At 43.6% G+C, this 21,838-nt stretch overlaps 1 protein-coding gene and 1 non-coding gene across 5 annotated transcripts in view; both read left to right on the top strand.

Moving 5' to 3' along the window:
• LOC109521705 (palmitoyltransferase ZDHHC5-like) overlaps window positions 1-21,781 on the top strand; it is a 59,266-nt gene extending 37,485 nt beyond the window's left edge. For 3 of the 4 annotated variants that reach the window (XM_019879717.1, XM_019879716.1, XM_019879715.1), the window contains 4 exons: window positions 1,978-2,083; window positions 3,240-3,349; window positions 15,735-16,792; window positions 16,878-17,226. In XM_019879717.1, the coding sequence (XP_019735276.1) occupies window positions 1,978-2,083; window positions 3,240-3,349; window positions 15,735-16,792; window positions 16,878-16,929 (1,326 nt within the window). In that variant the 3' untranslated portion in view covers window positions 16,930-17,226. Of the gene's footprint in view, window positions 1-1,977; window positions 2,084-3,239; window positions 3,350-15,734; window positions 16,793-16,877; window positions 17,227-20,893 lie in introns of those variants that run through there. The other variant, XM_019879718.1, reaches the window with a different exon arrangement.
• Window positions 8,454-8,525, top strand: trnaq-cug (transfer RNA glutamine (anticodon CUG)). Its single transcript has one exon. It is a non-coding gene; the product is annotated as a tRNA-Gln (tRNA).
• Window positions 21,782-21,838: the final 57 nt, after the last annotated feature.

The raw sequence follows: 21,838 nt of genomic DNA, 5'->3' as shown, positions 1-21,838 counted from the left end.
TCAAGGCCGGCTCACCCCACCCACATTCTGCAGCCAAGACCCTGAAATCCATAGACTAAGCTGCATTTGATTTTGAGCCCTGCTGTAACGAAAATAAACAATTTCTGGCCTTACGTCCTCGAATGGAGTGGTAGAAAACTGCGAAGTTCGCTTGAAAAGGCTCAAAATGCAGTCAAAACAGGGGATTCCTGGTCCCAAAGAGCAGTAACCCACTGACCCGCCTTGCCTCGTAATAAGTTAACACAAAAAGCTCTTAGCAGCATTCGATGAATAACTAGTGGGCTGTAAAGCAAAAACCAAATTACAATTAAGTAAAAAGTGACTACACGCACTACACTGTAAAACTGTGTTGGAATGAAAGTTGAGGGTGGGAGAGAACAGGGGAAGCATGACCAGGAAGGTTTCGCACAATAGTGGTTGAGTCTGAACTGGGCAGTGACAGTTGAGTGAGTTGGGTCTTAATCTGTTGGACTTGGAGGGTTAGGGTCTGGAGGCTTTCCATTCGTTATATTATAATGATTGCACAGTCAGCTATCTTCTCTATTGCTAAACCAACATTAGCGAATGCTTCCTTATAGCGTTTGTGGACCTGATCACAAAAACCGATCTCACTGAATTAGTGACGCTAACACTTTTTTTTAGTCTGGACCCCTTGTTTCAAATAATTTATTCCCAAATTTTGTGTAAAATGACATCTGAATTAAAAAAAACATTTCATTGAATGTGCATTATTTTTCTGTATTCATTCTATAATCAGAGTGCTACATAAAAAAATAAAATAAAACAAACTGTAGCTACATTGAATACAATTCAGCTCGGCTGGAAAACTGGAATGCACATGGTAGTTTGAAGTCAGCCAGTACTCGCGCAAGCATCTCCGTTTGGTCCAAAATGCTGCTGCTCACCTCCAAATGGAAGCTCATAGAAGGGAGTGCATAACCCCAATTCTGGCCTCCCTACCCTGGCTCCCTGTAAATAGTATTTTACAGTTCATTTTAAGATTCTTTTATTTGTCTTTAAATTTTTAAATTGTCTCTCCCCACCTTACCTCTCTGAGCTCCTCCATCACCAAGTACCAGCCCCATGAGTCAGGTCAATGGCCCAAATGCTCATGTAGGTACCAAGAACTTCAGAGGTTCAGAGGGGACGGAGCTTTTACTATTGTTCCCTCCCTTTCTTAAAGCCTCCCGTGAAACTGCCCATCTTAAAAACTCTTCTTAACACACATTTTTATTCTTTGGCTTTTGACTCATCATGGTGTTTTAATGTTGTATTGTGTTTACTGTTTTTATGTTTCTAATTTGTTTTAACTGTCTTTGTTTTTATGTCTGATTTTTGCTTATGTGCAGTACTTTGCATGTAATAATAATAAAAATATAATAATAATAATAATAATAATAATAATAATAATTAGTAGTATTACAAATATAATAAACTTTTCTCAATAAAATATTTAAGAAAAGTTCCTGTTACATTAACATTTGTTGCAGGTTTTTGCAATTAAATCTTTCAATTCAATGAGTCTTACATTTTAGTTGTTTGGTTTTGAAGTGTTAGGAAATGCAAGCTTGAAAGATCCCATGATGAGCAATCTGCTCATAGGTGTGGCTCTATTTTTGGCTTTTTGTCTGACAGCTTTTGTATTTCAACTCTTTGTTCCTCAGCAAATTTCACCTCCAACAGACAGTTCTTATCGCTGCCAGTAAGCTGCTCCATTCCTGAACTTGTCAACAGTAGACCACATGCAGGAGTTTGTTTCCAGATCCCATGCTGTTGATAGAGTTGAGATTGACTGTATTTATCAAAATGTCATTGTTGACCACCTTAGCACACAACCCTAGCACCAGACCTTTATTATGTTTCCTGCTGTGGGTGGGTCAAACAAGGACAAATGCTGACTTCATTGATTTATCTCCGATTCAGTTGTTGATTTGTCCTGAAACTACACATATTATAACTGTGATGTCTTAATTTCAGTCAAAATCAAGTCTGGATATGCAAGAGAGCCAATCGTGTGATGCTGAACCTCCTCCTCCAAAATGGGAACTCCGCTACCCTGGAATCACCAGAGGGAGCTCACAGGGTAACAAATCATCACTTCAAAGTATTCTGTATTAATCTTTTTAGGGGACATTATATGTTTTTGACTATCACTAACGAACATGCTGCAGATGTCAGAAATACACTTGATTCCGATGGACATGACTGACTGTACTGGAGGAATGTCAGGGTGATGTTACAGTATATGCCGAAGAATGCACCCAGTAGCGGGTCTGCCAGTATAATGTCATCTGGTCAATGACTGGAAGGAGACATTCGCCAATGTGAGGACTTGCAATGCCAGGCCTGCAACCATGAGTCCTGGCCAGGCTCTTCCCAAACGGGCAACTCATTTGCTCACTACCTGTGGAAGTGGCCAAGGGTTTCGGGTGCTCTGTGAGGTGGGCAGCAACCAAAGGCATGGACTTTGGCGGTCTGATCCCCGGCTACAGAACCTACTTTGAGGGACATGGAATGTCACCTCTCTGGCAGGGAAAGAGCCCAAGCGAGTGTGGGAGGCAGAGGACTTCCGACTAGACACAATCAGACTCGCCTCCAGGCACAGCTTGAATTCTGGTACCAGTACTCTCGAGAGGGGTCGGACTTTCTTCCACGCTGGAGTTTGCCCATGGTGTGAGGTGCTGAGAAGGCGTGTTGCCCCTCGGCTTGGCGCCTGTACATTGGGGTTCACTCCAGTGAAAAAGAGGGTAGCCTCCCTACGCCATTCCGGACTGTTGTTTGTGCCGATCCACCAAACAGCCGCTCAGAGTACCCAACCTTTTTGGAGTCCTTGGAGGGCGTGCTGTATATCGTTCTATGCAGTGCACACTGAACTGTGATCACTGTTGTTGAACGATTCAAGTGTTGCAGCGTGTGCTCAGTGTGTATTTCTGAACACAACAAGGCATTTCATGAAAAGAAGTGATTTTCTTTCCTTAGCCCTAATGTCAGCTGTGAGAAACGTTGGTTCCTTGCCACTCTGAACAGGAGAATTGATTCTCGCAAATAGATTGATAAAGGGATATTCCTCTGTTTTTGAAGAGCAGGATAATGCTCATACCAGCATCTGACTGACTTATCGTCTGCTGTCCTAATATTACAAGAATAACAATTTCTTGTAATTAATAAAAAAATGTTAGATTTCACTTTACTCTTTTTTTTGTTTTTTTAACTACTTTTTTTTCACCATTTCTCCGCAGATTACAATATGCTCAACAAAACACCTCCTACTCCAACCATGTATAAATACAGACCTACCTTCAGTCCTGGAAAGAACCACACTCCACTAACCCATGCTTATGCAAACCAGGTAATGTACACATGCGGTGAACACTTCAATTACCATTTGACCTGATGCTTGTGGAGGCTCTCAGTCGTACAGGAAAGTTCCATCGTAGAAAGGGTTCCGTCAGTCGTCATCTGTACCTGTGGGTAAAAAACAAAAAACAAAAAAGGACGTTTCGCTTCCCTCACAGAAGCTTCGTCAACGGTAGACAACTCTGAAGTCTCCGTGAAGACTCCGGGGAATTGCTCTGCGCTAAAAAGCCGAGCGTGGCCTATTTGAGGACTGGGTGGGGATGGTTAGTCACGCCCCTATGGTGAAGAGGCCCATTGATTTCTAAATTCCCTATCGTTGGGTCTTGATTAGGCCTATTGTTTGGGCTAGGGCTGAATAGCTACTTTCAGTGAGCCTGATCAGCATGTCTATGTCCCTTGGTGGTCAACAAGTTATTGTCAATAGGAGACAGGTTAAATCTGATACCTCCTTCACGGTTCAGAGAGGGTGAAAATTTTCAAAAATCGCTTCCTTTACTCCCCTTTCAAACCATCTCTTTTCTGTATCATACATACTTATTTAATAAAGCAGCGACACAGTTCACTGAACCAACAGCAAGTTATAACATTGGAAGCATGTCTCCAGGAAGGTGCCATATTGGAGTCAACGTCTTACCGTAATGACCATACAAAAGATGCACCGGATTTTAAGGCGCTCGGTGAGCTTTTAAGAAAATTGAATACTTTTTGGTGCGCCCTATAATGCGGAAAATACGCTGTTTTTTTTTCTCGAAAATCCTGAGTCACATAATTGTGCAAAAAGGTTTGGAAAAAAAGCAAAAAGAGTTCATACATAGTTGCAATGTATGCTTGACAATACACCAATTGCAGATACGTCGTCATTCTGATGGTAAGCTCCGGTGAGACAGTACTCACACATTCGAAAAACTAAAAGATAAATTCAAGCTGCGACAAACAAAAGTACCTGATATAAGACACTTACTGACAGTTGAAGGACTGTATGTTGACCCAGAGAAAGTGCGAGCAATCAGGGAGATCCTGAGACCTACTGATGTGATAGGAGTACAGCGACTAGTGACTGTGAAGTCATGAGACAACAGACACACAAAGAAAATGTGGGAATGTACAGACGTCCATGAAGAGGCGTTTGAGTGACTGAAGGGAAAATATAGACAATGCCCTGATGCTGCAATGTGATGCCTCTGAGACAGGAGTGGGAGCTGCCCTCATGCACGATGGGAAGCGAGCGGCGTCTGTTAGCAGAGCTCTGACACCAACAGAGAGGGGCTACGTCCAAATAGAGAATATCTTCGGAATGGAGCAATGTCATCAGTACACCTATGGTGGAGTGGTGGCCCTCCAGAGTGATCACAAGTCCTTGGAAAACAGACAAGACAAAAAAAAAAACAAAAACCTTATTCAGTGCCCCAAAGAGGCTACAACGAATGTACAGTGTATCCCTACAAAGGATACCGTAGTAGAACCGGAGCTGCAAAATAATGTGCAAGGAATTAGACAACCACCACCGTCATGAAAAATATTTTAACCGTATGGCTACAAATTTGGATGCACACAAGTGTGGAGATACAGTGAGAGTGCAGCCCTTGGATCCTCATGGAGTCTGGAAAACTGCACAAGTTGTAAAACCTGTGGATCACAGATTGTATGAGGTGAAGATAGAATCAGGAGTTTTGAGGAGAAACGACGACACCATCAAGGAGTGGGACCCGGGGTACTTTACCATGTGGGGCCACAACTCAGCATTGTGACACTGTTGACCAAACCAAAGTCGTCACCAGATCAGGTCATCAAATGTTTAAGCCTAAATATTCGGCGTACACACAGTGAGGATAATTAAGATATATGTGAAAAAAAAGGAAAAAAAGTCCATGTATAATTTGTTTGTATGCAAGAGTGTTGTATACAGTGTTTTGATTTAGGAATAATAGAAAGATGTTTTTCTATTTGCGACTGCTTGTTAACAAGGATTATATTTTGATACTATATTTTGGGTTAATTTACAATTAATACGGGAAAGTGACACTTTATGTTTGCCATTATTTTCTAATATGGACACAGAAGAAGTCTATGAAAAGTTTGTAGTTATAAGTTTCCTTTTCAACAAGTGCTTCAAAGTGAAAAAAGAAAAGATGTAACAATAACGTTGTTAGATTGAGTTTATGTTGCTGGGGGCACAGATTGAAATGAGGGAAATGGTGAGAAGTGACCTTTTTCCTTATGTGACGAGACTGTAGTCTCGTAAGCAAGTTCATGCTTTAATCGTCCACTCTGTAGGTTTAGTTTGTGTCAGGTTTCTCCAATTTGACACTTAGGAATAAAACACAAGGAGGAGACAGGAGACTCAATTCTGGTACCAGGAGGGAACGAGGAGAAGCGTTAGGTTTCAGTTCTCGGCATGTCACCCTAACGATCTCCCACTTCACCCCCTCATTTATTGGGAAATCTACTACATAGGTGTGTCCAACCTAAAGGGTGGGGGCTGTTGAAGACACACTGAACTTGTTTGACTATGTGTGTGTATGTGAGTGTAAATTACGTACATGTGTGCAATTGTTTCAAAAACATCACGTTGCAGCTGGTGTTGATGGCTCCATTCACTGTCCAACCTTGCTCCTGTTTAGTCTTAACACTTATCTCTTCCCAACCACGTCCTCGGAAAGGTGGTTGCGTCCCTAAACTGCCACACAGTGCACTAAGCATTCTTGATTATAAATGTGAGTATATAAATATAATAAAAAGGATTATAAATGTGAGTACATAATGATTAATATATAATGATTAAGAAGCATTATATCTTTATTAAAAGCATAAGCGTCCTTCATTGCAGGCATAGTCAATTAATGATTGCAGGCATAATCAATTTATCATTGCAGGCATAAGCGTTCTTCTTTGCGAGCATAATCAATCAATCAATCAATCAGTCAATCAATCAATATCAAAATAACAATAATAACATTAATAATAAGCGAATGTATGATAACTAAAAATAATCAATCTATCAGCTTGAATGGAATAGAGTGAAACAGGCAGTGCTGGTAAACTTGAGGCGCTTTTTCATTAGCCCCGCGCCACACCGAGATGGCCTCGCTCGGGCCAGGATGTTCACTTCTCTATGAAACTTTTTGGTGCCAAGCGGTTCTTTCGGAACTGCTTTTCAGAACTATCTCGGAGGTGGTTCTAATATGGCCGGATTATCGCTGTTATGGAATTGGCTGACCGCGATGTTAAGGAACTCCGCCGCAAATGCCTATTTCCTGGCCATGGCTGACAGGTGCGGTCCATAGGCTCCTGAGGGCCAGGAACACTGCCTTCAGAGCTAGGGACTGCCAGGGCCAACCAGTCACGAGGCATTAGATTGGCCAAGAGACAATACTCCAGCAGAATAGCAGACCATTTCAGTGAGAGCAAAGACACCAGGAACCTGTGGCGGGGGATCCAGACCATCATGGACTACAAATCCTCTTTGCAGACCTGTGACAGCTCCATCTCTCTGCTGAACAACCTGAACAAATTCTTCACCTGCTTTAAGGTATACAACAACACCCCAGCACAGAAGACCCCATCTCCTCCTGGTGACCAGGTGCTGACGCTTTCCCGGGATAGTGTGAGGGGATCCCTCACAGGGACAAATGCACAGAAAGCGGCAGGCTCTGACAACATCCCTGGTCGTGTCCTGAGAGACTGTGTTGAGGAGCTCACAGATGTCTTCACCCACACTTCAACACCTCACTGAACCAGGCTGTTGTCCCGACATGCCTCAAAGCCACCACCATCATCCCGGTCCCGAAGAAGTCGTCTCCCTCCTGCTACAATGATTACTGCCCGGTCGCACTCACCCCGATCCTTATGAAGTGCTTTGAGCGGTTAGTCATGCATCACTTAGGCTGCCCTCCCTTACCAGTTTGCATATCGGCCGAAGCGATCGACTGCAGACACCATCTCCATTGCCCTCCACTCAGCCCTCACCCACCTGGAGACCGAGGACTCACACGTCAGAATGCTGTTCATCGACATCAGCTCAGCATTCAACACCATCATCCCGCAGCAGCTCATCCACAAACTGGACCACCTGGGGCTCAACACCTCCATGTGTAACTGGCTGCTGGACCTCCTGATGGGGAGACCACAGGCAGTTTGGGTAGGGAGAAATACCTCTAGCACCATCATGATGAACACTGGGGTCCCCCCAAGGATCTGTGCTGAGCCCCCTCCTCTTCACCCTGCTGACCCACGACTGCACTCCCTCATCCAGCTCCAACCTCTTCATTAAGTTTGCAGAAGATGTGACTGTTGTGGGTCTCATCAACAACAACAATGAGATCATCTACAAGAGTGAGGTGAGCTGGCTGGCCTTGTGGTGCAAAGTCAATAATCTCCACCTGAATGTGGAGAAGACGAAGGAGATTGTTGTGGACTTCAGGAGAACGCACACCCAGCATGCTCCCCTGACCACCGACGGTGCCGCAGTGGAGAATGTGAGTAGCACCAAGTTCCTTGGTGTGCACATCTCTGAAGACCTGTCCTGGAGCCATAATACCAAATCACTGGCCAAAGAAGCCCACCAGCGCCTGTACTTCCTCCGCAAACTGAGGAGAGCAAGAGCCCTGCCCCCCATGATGCAGACATTCTATAGAGGCACCATTGAGAGTATCTTGACTAGCTGCATCACCGTGTGGTATGGCGCTTGCACCGTGTCCTGTCGAAAGAGTCTGCAGCGCATTGTGAGAGCAGCTGAGACCATTGGTGTCTCTCTTCCCCCACTTGTGGACATTTACAACTCTCGTCTGACCCGCAAAGTCATCCAGATCGCAGGTGACCCCACCCACCCATCTCTCAGCCTCTTCAACCTGCTGCCGTCGGGGAGGAGACTGCGATGTCTCTGTGCTAGATCCAGCAGGCTCAAGAACAGTTTATTCCACCAGGCGGTCAGTAGACTCAACTCCCTCCCCTCCATTGAACCCCTGAGACTGATTCACCGAACCCAGGTTAAGGTCGAACAACATTCATATTGTCATGAATTCGAACAAAACTATTTCAACCGAACAGTGTGTGTTCTGCCATGGGAAACAGTGTGTCCCTCCCACAACACAAGCAGAGGTTCCATAGTGTAATGGTTCGCACTCTGGACTCTGAATCCAGCCACCTGAGTTCAAGTCTCGGTGGGACCTTGATCATTTTGTCATTAACTGTAACATGCTTGGAGAATGTGTACTGTTGTAAATCTCGATTACCCCGCCCCATTTCTGAGCAGTCCTAAAAAAAACATGTCGCTTGGCTCAAGGGTTCGTGGGTTGCATGGTGTAATGCTTCGCACTCTGAACTCTTACTGCAGTGATCCGACTTCAAGTCTTGCTGTGACTTTGACAAGCCTTTAAGTAACTATTACATACTGGGATGCTCTCTTACCTTGCGTGTGAACCAATGTAGCCACAAGGGGATACAAGCTAGTGTCTGCCAGTCCCAAGCCCGCATAAATACAGAGGGTTGTATCAGGAAGGGCATCCGACGTAAAATTTTGGCCAAAACATACATGCCAATCAAACCTTCGAAATTCATACCGGATCTGTCGAGGCCCGGAGTAAACCCTTAAAGGTAGGACAGCCCCTTACGAGGACGTCCGTCATCTGTCAAAACAAATCGCTGATGCACGTCGTCATGTGTGAACATGCTATACATCTTTTAAAAGCTGAGTTTCTGGAGATTTCAATGGTACCGTACATGTTAACAATTGTCAACTTTGAACCGAAGCTTGGGGAGATTTAAGCTTTGATCCTGTCGTGTTTTCAAGTCCTAATAGACATTCTAAATCCATTTTCAAGGCACATATTGTGAAAAGAAATGAGACGAACATAAGATTCGTCTTTTCCTTCTGTTTTCAGACATCCATAGTTCAGTGACAGGAGCACTTACACAAATTTTTACTGTATGGGAGAAATGTTCATTATGTGCCATTTTGAATATTTCAAAAAGTGACCAAAACTATGCTGATACTCCAAATGGTTCAAGAATTGCTAAAAATTGACTTTGGGTGCACCTTTCCGCAGGCGTTTTCGGCAAAGTTGCCCTCGGTTTAAGGCTCGGCCACCATCAATTGATGAGCCATACAATGAAACTATGGGAAAGAGTAGTTGAAGCTAGACTAAACGCAGAAGTGAGCATTGGTGAGCAGCAGTATGGTTTCATGCCAAAAAAAGAGTATGACAGATGCAGTGTTTGTTTTAAGGATGTTGATAGAGAAGTACAGAGAAGGTCAGAGGGAACTGCATTGTGTCTTTGTAGATCTGGAGAAAGTGTATGACAGGGTGCCCAGAGAAGAACTGTGGTATTGTATGAGGAAGTCTGGGGTGACAGAGAAGTATGTTAGAGCGGTTCAGGACATGTATGATGACTGTAAGACACTGGTGGGGTGTGCTGTAGGTGTGACAGAGGAATTCAAGGTGGGGTGGAGACTTCACCAGGGGTCAGCGCTGAGCCCCTTCTTATTCGCTATGATGATGGACAGGCTGACAGATGAGGTTAGAGAAGAATCTCCATGGACTATGATGTTTGCAGATGACATTGTTATCTGTAGTGAGAGCAGGGAACAGGTGGAGGAGAAACTAGAGAGGTGGAAGTTTGCCCTGGAAAGGAGAGGAATGAAGGTCAGTCTCAGCAAGACGTACATGTGTGTGAATGGGAGGGACCCAAGTACAAGAGTGAGGTTACAGGGAGAAGAGATAAAGAAGGTGGAGGATTTTAAGTACTTGGGGTCAACTGTCCAGAGCAATGGAGAGTGTGGAAAAGAGGTGAAGAAGCATGTTCAGGCAGGCTGGAACGGCTGGAGAAAAGTGTCAGGTGTGATGTGCGATAGAAGAGTTTCAGCTCAGATGAAAGCAAAGGTGTATAAAATTGTGGTGAGACCAACCATGCTGTTTGGACTTGAGACAGTGCCACTGAAGAAAAGGCAGGAGGCAGAGGTGGACATGTTGAGGTTCTTTTTGGGAGTGAACAGGTTGGATAGGATCAGGAATGAGTACATCAGAGGGACAATTCATGTTCGAGGTTTTGGAGAGAAAGTCAGAGAGGCCAGACCGAGATGGTTTGGACATGTTCGGAGGAGAGAGAGTGAATATATTGGGAGGATGCTGAGTCTTGAACTGCCAGGCAGGAGGACGAGAGGAAGACTAAAAGTGTTCCAGGTTTCCATGGTTTAATGGGAAGCAGTCTGGGCTCTGAAACGAACGATCTGAGTTCAGGTCTCGCTGGGACTTCAGTCATTTTGTCATTCACTGAAACATGCTTGGAGATTGTGTACTGTTGTGAATCTCAATAAACCCCTACCACATTCATTCGACAAGTTCAATCGTTAGCCCTCTGAATTCCACAATCCGGCTCCAAATCTTGGTGGGATCTCCAACGATTTTTCACTATTCCATGCTTGGAGAATGTCCATATTCCATTGTGAGCAGCCCGAAAAACCGTTTGCCCCTTATAATGTGAGGGTTTAATGGTGTAATGGTGAATCCAGCGATAAAAATTTAAACCTCGGTGGGACCAGGTCACATTGTCACTAACAGTAACATAATTGTAGAATCTTTAACCCAACTGTGTGTGTTCCATCCATCCATCCATCCATCCATTTTCCACCGCTTATCCGGGGTCGGGTCGCGGGGGCAGCAGCTTTAGGAGGGAAGCCCAGACTTCCCTCTCCCCAGCCACTTCTTCGAGCTCTTCCTGGCGGATCCCGAGGCGTCCCATTATGAGTCGTGAAACATAAAATTCTGGGTAAGAGGCAACAAGACGGAGAAGCCATGCTAATTGCCGAGCTTATATGAAATGCAGAGTTGCAAAAGAATCCCCCCCCCCCCCAAAAAAAAACCCAAACAAACAAAAAACAGTGGTACAAACAACATGCTTTGAGGCCTGCAGAAAACGTATGACCGAGCTTCTCACCTTATCTCTAAGGGATAGCCCGGACACCCTGCGGAGAAAACTCATTTTGGCCGCCTGTATCCAGGATCTTGTTCTTTCGGTCACGACCCATAGATCGTGACCATAGATGAGGGTTGGGACGTAGATCGACCGGTAAATTGAGAGCTTCACCCTTTGGCTCAGCTCCTTCTTTACCACGACAGACTGATACAAAGTCCTCATCACGGCAGACGCTGCACCGATCCGTCTGTCGATCTCTCACTCCCTCCTGCCCTCATTCGTGAACAAGACCCCAAGATGCTTAAACTCCTCCACTTGGGGCAAGATCTCCTCCCCGACCCGGGGAGGGCACTCCACCCTTTCCCCGACTGAGGACCATTGTTTCAGATTTGGAGGTGCTGATCTTCATCCCAACCGCTTCACACTCAGCTGCGAAACGCTCCAGTGAGAGTTGGAGAGCCCTGCTTGAAGGAGCCAACAGTACCACATCATCTGCAAAAACCAGAGATGCTATATTGAGGCCACCAAAACGGACCCCCTCAACGCTTCGGCTGCGCCTAGAAATTCTGTCCACAAAGGTGATGAACAGAATCGGCGACAAAGGGCAGCCTTGGCGGAGTCCAACCTTCACTGGAAACGATTCCGACTTATTGCCGGCAATGCGAACCACACTCTGACATTGGCAGATAGGGACCGAACAGCCCGTATCAGGGGGTTCGGTACCCCATACTCCCGAAGCAGCCCCCACAGAACTCCCCGAAGGACAAGGTCAAACGCCTTCTCCAAGTCCACAAAACACGTGTAGACTGGTTGGGCGAGTTCCCACGTACCCTCGAGGACCCTGCTCAGGGTGTAGAGCTGGTCCACAGTTCCATGGCCGGGACGAAAACCACACTGCTCCTCCTCAATCTGAGGCTCGACTTCCTGATGGACCCTCCTCTCCAGCACCCCTCAATAGACCTTACCAGGGAGGCTGAGGAGTGTGATCCCTCTGTAGTTGGAACACACCCTCCGGTCCCCCTTTTTAAAAAGAGAGACCACCACCCCGGTCTGCCAATCCAGAGGCACTCTCCCCGATGACCATGCGATGCTGCAGAGGCGTGTCAACCAGGACAGCCCCACAGCATCCAGACCCTTGAGGAACTCCGGGTGGATCTCATCCACCCCTGGGGCCTTGCCACCGAGGAGGGTGTGTGTGTTCCGCCCTGAGAAAAAGTATGCCTCTCCGACCTTAAGCGCAGTGGTTCCCTGGTGTAATGGTTAATACTCTCAACTCTGAGTCCAGGGATCTGAGTTCAAGTCTTGGTCGGACTTCGATTACTTTGTCACTAACTGTCACATGCATCTTTACTGTCCCATACTGCACCACGTTCAACCCTGAGAAACAATATACCCCTCCACATCCTATGTACAAATTACAGTGGTACCTCTACTTTTGAAATTAATATGTTCTGGAAGAAATTTTGTTAACTAGAAAATTTTGTAAGTTGAGACGGGTTTTCCATGTAAATGCCCTAATCCGTTCAAAACCCCCAAATTCAGACATAAATGTCTTATAAAGCATAAAAATGCATCCATCAAAATATGCAACAAATGCATGTTACAATGAGATTCTTGCACAATGAATGAGTTGTGCATAATGTAAAACAAAGAATAAAAATGATGGTAATTTAACTTTTAACTGTGTCCTCATCGGTTTTTGGGGGGGGGGGGGTTGCCCTCTTTGCCCTGAGAAGTGGTTTTTCGCCTGTAGTTTTTTTGAAGAACTGATCCAAGGACGTTTGCTTTTGTCGGATTTAACAATCCTTCGAAAATGTCCAAGGCAAACATCAATCAGCATAGTGAGCGAACTTTTTCTGGGTGATTCACATTTACGTAATACTATCGTAACACCTGGGCAGATGATGAGGACGCTGCATCTACACGTATCTGTCTATCTACACACATAGACACATACGGTAGAGCTCCCTCTTAGCCAATGGGATGCCAGGATGATGCTCGGTAATAGCCAATGGCAGAGCAGCTGTAAATATGTTGCGTTCAGGAAACTCGGAGCTGCGAGCAGCAACACATACTGTATTTTTGTATTGTATCTTGAAATTTCTTTTGCAACAAGAGGCAATATATTCCTGTTGAGGCGTTTCGTAATTTGAAAATTTCTCGATTTAAAATCTCTGCAGAACCTCAAACACTTTAATTCCTGTATTCGTGAACAGCCCTAAACCATATGTCCCAATTTTCCAGTGTACTATGGTTCCATGGTGAACTGGATAATACTCTGAATACTTTGAATCCAGCGATCTGAGTTCAAGTCGTGGTGGGAGCAGGATTATATAGTGACTAACTGTCACATAATTGTATCATCTTTAGCCGAAACGTTTGTGTTCAGCGCTAAGAAGAAGTAAGCCATTTCCACGGTGAAATGGTTAGCACTCTGGACTCTGAAGCCAGCAATGTGCTCATACTGTCACGAACTAACATAATTGTACAATCTTTAACCGTACCGTGTGTGTTCAGCCCTAAATAAAAGTATGCCCCTCCCACCTGAACTGCAGAGGTTCCCTGCTTTGAATCCAGCAATCTGAGTTTCCATGTTACAGTCTCCAACTGTAACATGCTTGGAGAATCTGAACTGAAAGAATGCCCCTCCCCCCTTTATTTGTAAACAGTCCTAAGAAACCATATGCTTTTGTTTCAGTTTAAGCGTTCCAGGTTTCTATGGTTTAATGGTTACAGTGATGAAAGTCCTCCAGATTTTCCCGGAATTCCGATTTTCAAATTTTCATGAAAATTTCTCCGGAAAATTGAAGAAAAATTGCCTAAAATTAATCCGGATATTAGTCGAGTGCAGCTTGAATCGATTTTCCACTAGTGCCCCCCCCCCCCCCCCTTTTTTGGGGGTGAGGGGTTAGTGGATTATCACTGCCCACTGAAACTTGTGCATGCCGCAACACGCCGACGGAGAAACTTTCGATGTATATCGATGTGACGCGAGTATCCAATCTGCTGGTTTGATGAAACGTGCCGTATTTCAATGTATTTTCCAGGGATTCAAACATGTCACATATGTATAGAAAGAGCATTCCCCGCGGGTCTCACTCACGGACTGGTTGCAGATGGGGAAGATTACTCGGCTCTGTTGGAATGTAATCTGAAATAGACAACAAAAGACATCAAACGCGAATATATTGTACATAGCTTTATTCTCTTTTGGGGAGAGATTCCATAATATACATTGAGGCCAGTCAAGGGTAAATGTCCCGTGTGGTTTACATGACAAAGAAAATTGTATATTGTCTCGGAACCTCAGGAACATCATATTTTGTGCAGCATTGCAATTATATATATATATAATTTTTTTTTTTTCCCCGGAATTTTCAGGAAAGTCCACTTTCATCTCTGTGGTTAGCACTCTGCACATTTAATCCAACAATCTGTGTTCGAGTCTTGCTGTGGCCATGGTCGTTTTGTCACTAGCTGTAAAATGCTGGGAGAGACTTTACTGTTCCATGTTCAACCCTGAGAAACAATATGACCCTCCACATTGATTGTACCAATTATATGGTTTCACGCAGGGGTGCCCATTACGTCGATCGCGATCAACCAGTAGATCAAGGACTGGTCTTAAGTCGATCCAAGGGGTGTAGAGGGGAAGAAAAAAAATTCTCTGTGCATGTTAGTAATATATTTTTTGTGTTAATGCACACTGCACCCTAATCATTATATCAGTCTCACTTTCACAAAAAGTATTTAAAAAATAAAATAAATTAAAGCAGGTAATCTTTAACCTACAGTGACTTGCGTCACCGGAAGTTGTTCGCGCTCAGCAGTCTGCAGTTGCAGCTTGTGATCAGAGTTGTTGCGCGATATCTTTTATCGTTATCATTATTCTCATTCAGAGTTTGTTTTGAACAATTCACCGAGGGGACGGGCAAAGAATGGGAATCTGGAGGGCCGAGAGAATCATTTTAAAACGGTACGCGTGGGCTACGATCGTTAACAGGCTGCCTAAGTGCGTCGCATGCCTCAATGTTGCACTGCTTGAAGGAGTAAGTGTTCTGTGACCACAACTGTTGTGTTTCTTAAGGCATAATGATGAATCGTTTTGTCTTCTTTTGGAGTATTCAACATCATATACTTTTTTGCTCATGTTTTACAGTAATTTATGGAAATAGTGACTGGAAATTTGAGTTAGCGATTTGTCAACATTAAAAAAAACAGATTTTCTTATCTTGTGATGGGGAGAGTTCAGTGGCAGGCTTTAACATCTAGGGATAACCATGAAAACCAACGTTGTTTTTTTAACTTATACACTCATAATCTTCAAGCTATGCTAAATGTTTTTGTTTTCGTTCTTCAGTAGAACGTTTCTTTAAATGAACAACCAAAGTCTCGTTCTATTATTTAAAACTATCATGGAATTGGATTCTTCACCATGCTGCTCTTTCTCTTTTTTTGTCCTTCAGTTAAGTCGAGCAGAAAGAGATGCCAGTAGTAAGGATTCGTCCTCCTCGACCTCCTCACTTGTTCATTCCAGGCATCAACCTGGTTTCCGTTCACAACCTAGCCTGGACCGGGGAGACACTTCTTCTGACAGAGCGGGGAGAGTAGCTGGAGGGGAGAGAAAAGAGAGTGGAGAAGGAGGAGGCATCCCTGGCTACTCTCTACATTCCTACACCTCATTTTCTGACCCTGTAGTCCTGTCAGGAGTTGCTTCACAATCCTCTGGTTCCATGCAGACCTCAGCATGTGCTGCCCAGATCTCTGAAACAACCACTACCTCAAGCAGCTTCAAGAGCTTGGCAAATCAGACTCCTCCACCTACCCACCCAGCTCATAACGGAAGCCTTTCGTATGACAGCTTAATGGCTGGAGATGATGGTTTTGACAAAGCAGTGTCAGCAGGATCAAAAATTCCTGAGATTTCATCTGGGAGACCCTGCTCTCCAGCGGCAGGTGGCTACATGTCCTCTTCCCATCCTTCAAAACAGAGAGATGCTGAAATGCATTCTGAGTTTCCCAAGCACCACCACCTCCTCCTCCATCGTTCCGCCTCTTCTACATGCTCCTCTCCTCCTGAAAGGGAGACTCTGTTGGTGGAATCACAGCGAAGCAATCGCCCATCGCCCTTCTGCCAAACTTCTGTGCCACCTGCTTCTTCTGCTCAGCATCCACCACACCATCAGCACCACCACCACTCCCATCATCACCACCATAATCATCATCATTCTCATAATCATCGCCACCACCATTCCTCCTCTACCTCCCACCCTTCTCGTTTTATTGCTCCATACCTGCCCCACCGTCCCTACCCACACCGCGCATGCTCCACAGATACCCCTTTGGGCTTGACATCATCTTCCACACACCACCCTTCCCACTCACCACACCATCCACCTCTTGGTAAATCATTGTCCTACTCAAGCGCCGCTGCTGCTGAAATGCAGTACCAGCTAATTCGAAAGGCCTCCTCAGCAGCTGGAGAAAATGCAGCAGGGGTAGCAGGAGGAATACAAGCACCAAAGTGAGTAGAATAATTATATTGTATTACCACTTCTGAAATCCTGACATTGATTGACTGCTACCTTTTTTCCTTCTACTCCCGACAGATTTCCTGTAAGTTCCTTTTATTTAATTCCATTTGCTTGTTTTCTGGTGTGAGGTTTGCCTAAGTATTGTCTGCTTCCTCCAAAATGTGCCATGTATGCATGTTTGTCACATGTACACACTGCTCATGTAGTGCAACTCAGCATGTTTATTTCTCGAATGCTGCAAAACCATGATGTAGATGAGTGGAAAACTATAAGTTGTGAACTAAACTGCCCACATTTTTGTTGTCTTGAAAAAATGTTGCATATACGTATGTAATATTTCCAATTTTACAAGTACTTACAATTTAGATTCCAAATGGCATGAATATGATACCAGCAATAAAGATTTTGACATAATTTGCATTTATCATCAGGTTGGTTATTGTCAAGTTAGATTAATGTATTTTAGTTTATTGCATGCTTGCAATGTTTGTTTAAATGTGTTATTGGTCTTGTTTTCTGTTTCTTTGTTATTGAAACTTGGCAACAGTGTTGGGCAAGTTACTTTCAAAATGTAATATATTTCATATTGCTACTTACTTCTATTTCAAAGTACCATATTTTCTGCACTAAAAGGCGCACTGGATTATTAGGCGCACCTTCAATGAATGGGCTATTTTTTAATTTTTTTCATATATTGCACGCAGACCAGGGGTGTCAAACTCATTTGACATTGTGGGCCGCATACGGCCTCGGCAGATGTCAAGTGGGCCGGACCATTAAAATGATACCATCCTCTGCCAAAAAATATACAAAATATCATCTCTTTCCTTTATTTCGGTTTTGTGAAGCGCAAAAACATTTGGAAAATGTTGACATTTCATGAACATATCTTTTATAAAACATTTCACGAAAAACCTTGGATTTCCTTTGACAAATGTGCAATTTACTTTGATCATTCACATATATGCATTGCAACTGATCCCACTGATTGTACAAAGGCACAAAACGTTAAGTAATTGGTTTTGAAAAATATAGTCATGCATTTAAAGATGAAACGAGATTTATAAAGAAAGGAATTTTGGAACCATCTACACGTGTGCATATAAAATCTAAATGTAATCCCTGCCTGCACATAACAAACTAAAGAGAAAACAGCCTGCCCCCTACCGGATAATCCATGACTTGCATGTTATTAAAAATATTCATTCCGTGTCTTTTATGTATTTTCTTCCCCACGTTTAATTATCCTGCGGGCCTAATCAATCATCCTCGGGGGCCGGTTACGGCCCGCGGGCCGTAGGTTTGACACCACTGCACTAGACTATAAGGCGCAATCTACAATGCATCCACTAGGTGGAGCTACAGACCTTCATTTGACTCGAGAGGCGTTCATGACTGCCTCCAAAAAAAAACGTAAATTCACGATTACTTCAATGAAACTACGAAAATTGAAAATACAGTAATCCATCAAAACAGAAAATCACGAAATAAAGTCTATAGCCCCCCGACAGAATTTATTTTGGCATTTCCTTGAGCGTAGCTGCAACAGAACGATCAGATGTCAGTAAATTGTAGGAGACTGGACTGTCTCAGATGTGTTTGTTATTTATTCCTTTGTTGTGTAGTGTATTCACAAATGAGGAAATCACAAAATAAATTCTGTAGGGGGGCTATAGAATTTATTTTGTGATTTCCTCACTTGATTTTCTGTTTTGATGCATTATTTTACATTTTCGTAGTTTCAATGAAGGAATTGTTAATTTACGTTTTTCCGAGGCGGTCATGAACGCCTCTCGAGTGAAGGAAGAAGAGAAGGCACGGAGAGAGTTTTGGTGATTTGGGTGATGTGTTGGTCGAAAGAGAGATTATTATCAAAAAGGACACAAAGGTTGCGACAGTAAGAGGAGGCGAACAGGGTGGAGTTGTCGATGGTGAGGTTAAAGTTGGAGGCTGTTTAGGTGAAGGACCTAGGACCGATTATTAGCAGTTGAGATTTAGTGCAATTAAGAATGAGTAAGTTTGTTTGCATCCAGGATTTGATATCAGAAAGACAGTTAGACAGGGTGGAGTGGGTTGTTGGGTGAACGATTTGGTGGAGATGTATAATTGGATGTCATCAGCGAAGCAGTGGAACTGGAGACCATGATGACGAATGATTTGGCCGAGGGTTAGAAGGTAGAGAATGAAGAGAAGAGTACCAAGCACAGGACCCTGAGGGACACCTTGGGACAGTGGGGCAGTGTAGGAAGAGCAGTTGTTGATGTGTATGAATTGTTTCTTGTCTGTGAGATATGAGTGAAGCCAGGTGTTGCAGCAAGAAGCTTTGTCGGTGATGTTTAAGGATTGCAGCAGAGAGAGTAGGATGGAGTGGTTGATGGTGTCGAAGGCAGCTGTTAGGTCAAGGAGGATGAGGATGGAGAGTAGGCCGGAGTCCGAGGAGAGGAGGATGTCATTGGTGATTTTGAGGAGGGCGGTCTCAGTGCTGTGTTGTGTGCGGAATCCAGATTGAAATTGTTCGAAGAGTTGGCGATTGTCTAGGTCGGCTTTAATTTGGGATGTGACAACACGTTCTATGACTTTGGACAGAAAGGGGAAGTTGGAGATGGGTCGAAAGTTGCTCACGATGTCAGGGTTGAGTCCGGGTGTTTTGATGATGGGGGTTACAGCAGCCAGTTTGAGTGAGGGGACATAGGAAAAGTCGAGGAAAGAGTTGACAATGTTCGTGAGGTGAGAGATGGTAGGAAAGCAGTGCTTGACGAAGGAAGATGGGATGGGATCCAGTGTGCAGGTGGAGGAATTCAATGTTGAGGTGATGTTGGTGAGTTCGTCATGGGGAGGCAGCCAGTTCAGACAAAGAAGCTGCCGAAAAGTTTAAAGTTGAGTTTGAAAATCTCATCAAGGCCGAGGAATGTCTTCCCCAGCAAACGTTTAATATGGACGAGACTGGACTTGTGTGGATAAAGCGGTTCAGAAAATGGATGGTGGGATGTTACCTCGTACCGGATAGTAGGATTGCAGACGGAGCGTCCATAGTTACAGCCATTACTTTAGGGTTGATAAATTCAAGGTGTAAAAGAATGCAATCTACAATTGTCACGATGAGAGAGAGAGAGAGAGAGAGAGAGAGAGAGAGAGAGAGAGAGAGAGAGAGAGAGAGAGAGAGAGAGAGAGAGAGAGAGAGAGAGAGAGAGAGAGAGAGAGAGAGAGAGAGAGAGAGAGAGAGAGAGAGAGAGAGAGAGAGAGAGAGAGAGAGAGAGAGAGAGAGAGAGAGAGAGAGAGAGAGAGAGAGAGAGAGAGAGAGAGAGAGACAGAGATGTTCAATTTTTATGTTACAATGTCAATGTTTATGTTAAAATTGGTAAAAATAAAACATACAAAATGTTTGTAGTTTGTTGTTACCTGCTCTCTTATTACACGTGTATACAATTTATGGTGTAAAATAGTTGAAAAAATGCTTTTTAAAAAGTTGTTTTCTAGATTTGGAACGGATTAAAATTTTCTACATTGATTCTAATGCGAAACATGGTTTAGGTTTTCGAACAATTCGGTTTTCGAACAGCCTTCTGGAACGCACTATGGTCGAAAACCGATGTTTGACTGTATTAACATTTGTGAAAACATGAAACTTGGCACACATTTGGCCAATTAATCTTTATTTTATTGGTTCATTTTGCAGTTAAAAAAAAACATGGCTGAGTTGCGCTCGTTACAAATTTTTTATGAAACAGTTCACTTTAAATTGAACGGGTCACCAAGATCTACCAAAAGTTGGAGACATGTCCAAGAGCCCAATACCTTCAAAAAAGTCTAAAATAACTGTTTAGGCTCTAGGTGTTAGAACATGAGGTTTATGACTTTTCACGAAAAGCTGTTGCTGTGGCAACACGCATGACAAGAAAACACTACTACTTTTTAGGGTCTAAACATGCACGAATACTCATGAACTTTGCAAAGACATCAAGCCTGACAACAGCACCACTATTTCATTAGGTTATTGTGAGATTTTGACCAACTCATCTGTAAAAGGACTACACTTTCTGTCCGGATTCGATGAAATGATTTCTTTAACATTTGTGTTTTTCCGTAATCAGGGTTGAGCTAGACCAGTTTGACCTGCTCTGACCAGATCGACAAGATGGAACTGCTCAGACGGACCAGCAAGGCTTTTTTTTTCATCCACCGCCTCAACTTCCTCTGTCTCCCACTGTGCCATCCTATCTAACGGAGTGACTGATTGTAACTCAGCAATTACTCAGCCTTGAACCCACCAGCCTCTGCGTGCCGGTGTGCAGAAGTTGACAGGTGGTGAGGATACCACATATGAGATTTATGTGTAATTTGCAGCAAGATTCTGAGAAGGCTACTGATTAACTCTATTGTGCTGACAGGTACAAAATGGCAACAGGCTGTTATTAAAAAAAAAAAAAAAAAATGTCCTCAATCAATTGAACACGCAGGACCCACAAGTCAGGGTTTTTTATTTTTATTTTAGCTCTCGGACTGACTGACTGAATTTTCCTGTGGTTGGAAAACATTGCTAATTGTTTGAGTAAGGCAAGTTAATTCTCAAAGGGGGAGGAATGCACACATGCTGATTCCCTCTTTTTGTTGTTTATTATGAAATGTGAATATTCCAAGTTAGTACAGGATACTGTGGTTTGAAATGTGAATTTCCGTGTTCCACTTTTGTTGATAAATTGCTCATATTGTAAGACAGCATGCACATTCATTATTAGTAGCCACTGTAGGCAATGTTGGACTGTGGAAAAGGTTTGTGGTTTAAACAAACAGGAAAAGAATTAAGGTCAAACACAAACAAGACATTTTGTTCTCCATCAATTATAAGAAAATAAGGCAGATATTGAAAAAAATATCTTGAATTTTTGACTGAATCTCTGCAGATTACAAACCATTGTATCATAAATAATCAAAGTTAAACAATCAGTTTGTTAATAAAATGACCTTTTAACTGATCCCAATTACCTTTGCTAGATGCCTTATTGACATGCACAAATGTCTCTTTAATTGCTAATGAA

Source organism: Hippocampus comes, unplaced genomic scaffold (genome assembly GCF_001891065.2).
Source record: "Hippocampus comes isolate QL1 unplaced genomic scaffold, H_comes_QL1_v1.1 scaffold158, whole genome shotgun sequence".
Classification (NCBI taxonomy): Eukaryota; Metazoa; Chordata; class Actinopteri; order Syngnathiformes; family Syngnathidae; genus Hippocampus; species Hippocampus comes.
Note: the sequence above shows the minus strand (reverse complement) of the source record. Positions and strands in the feature narration are given on the sequence as shown.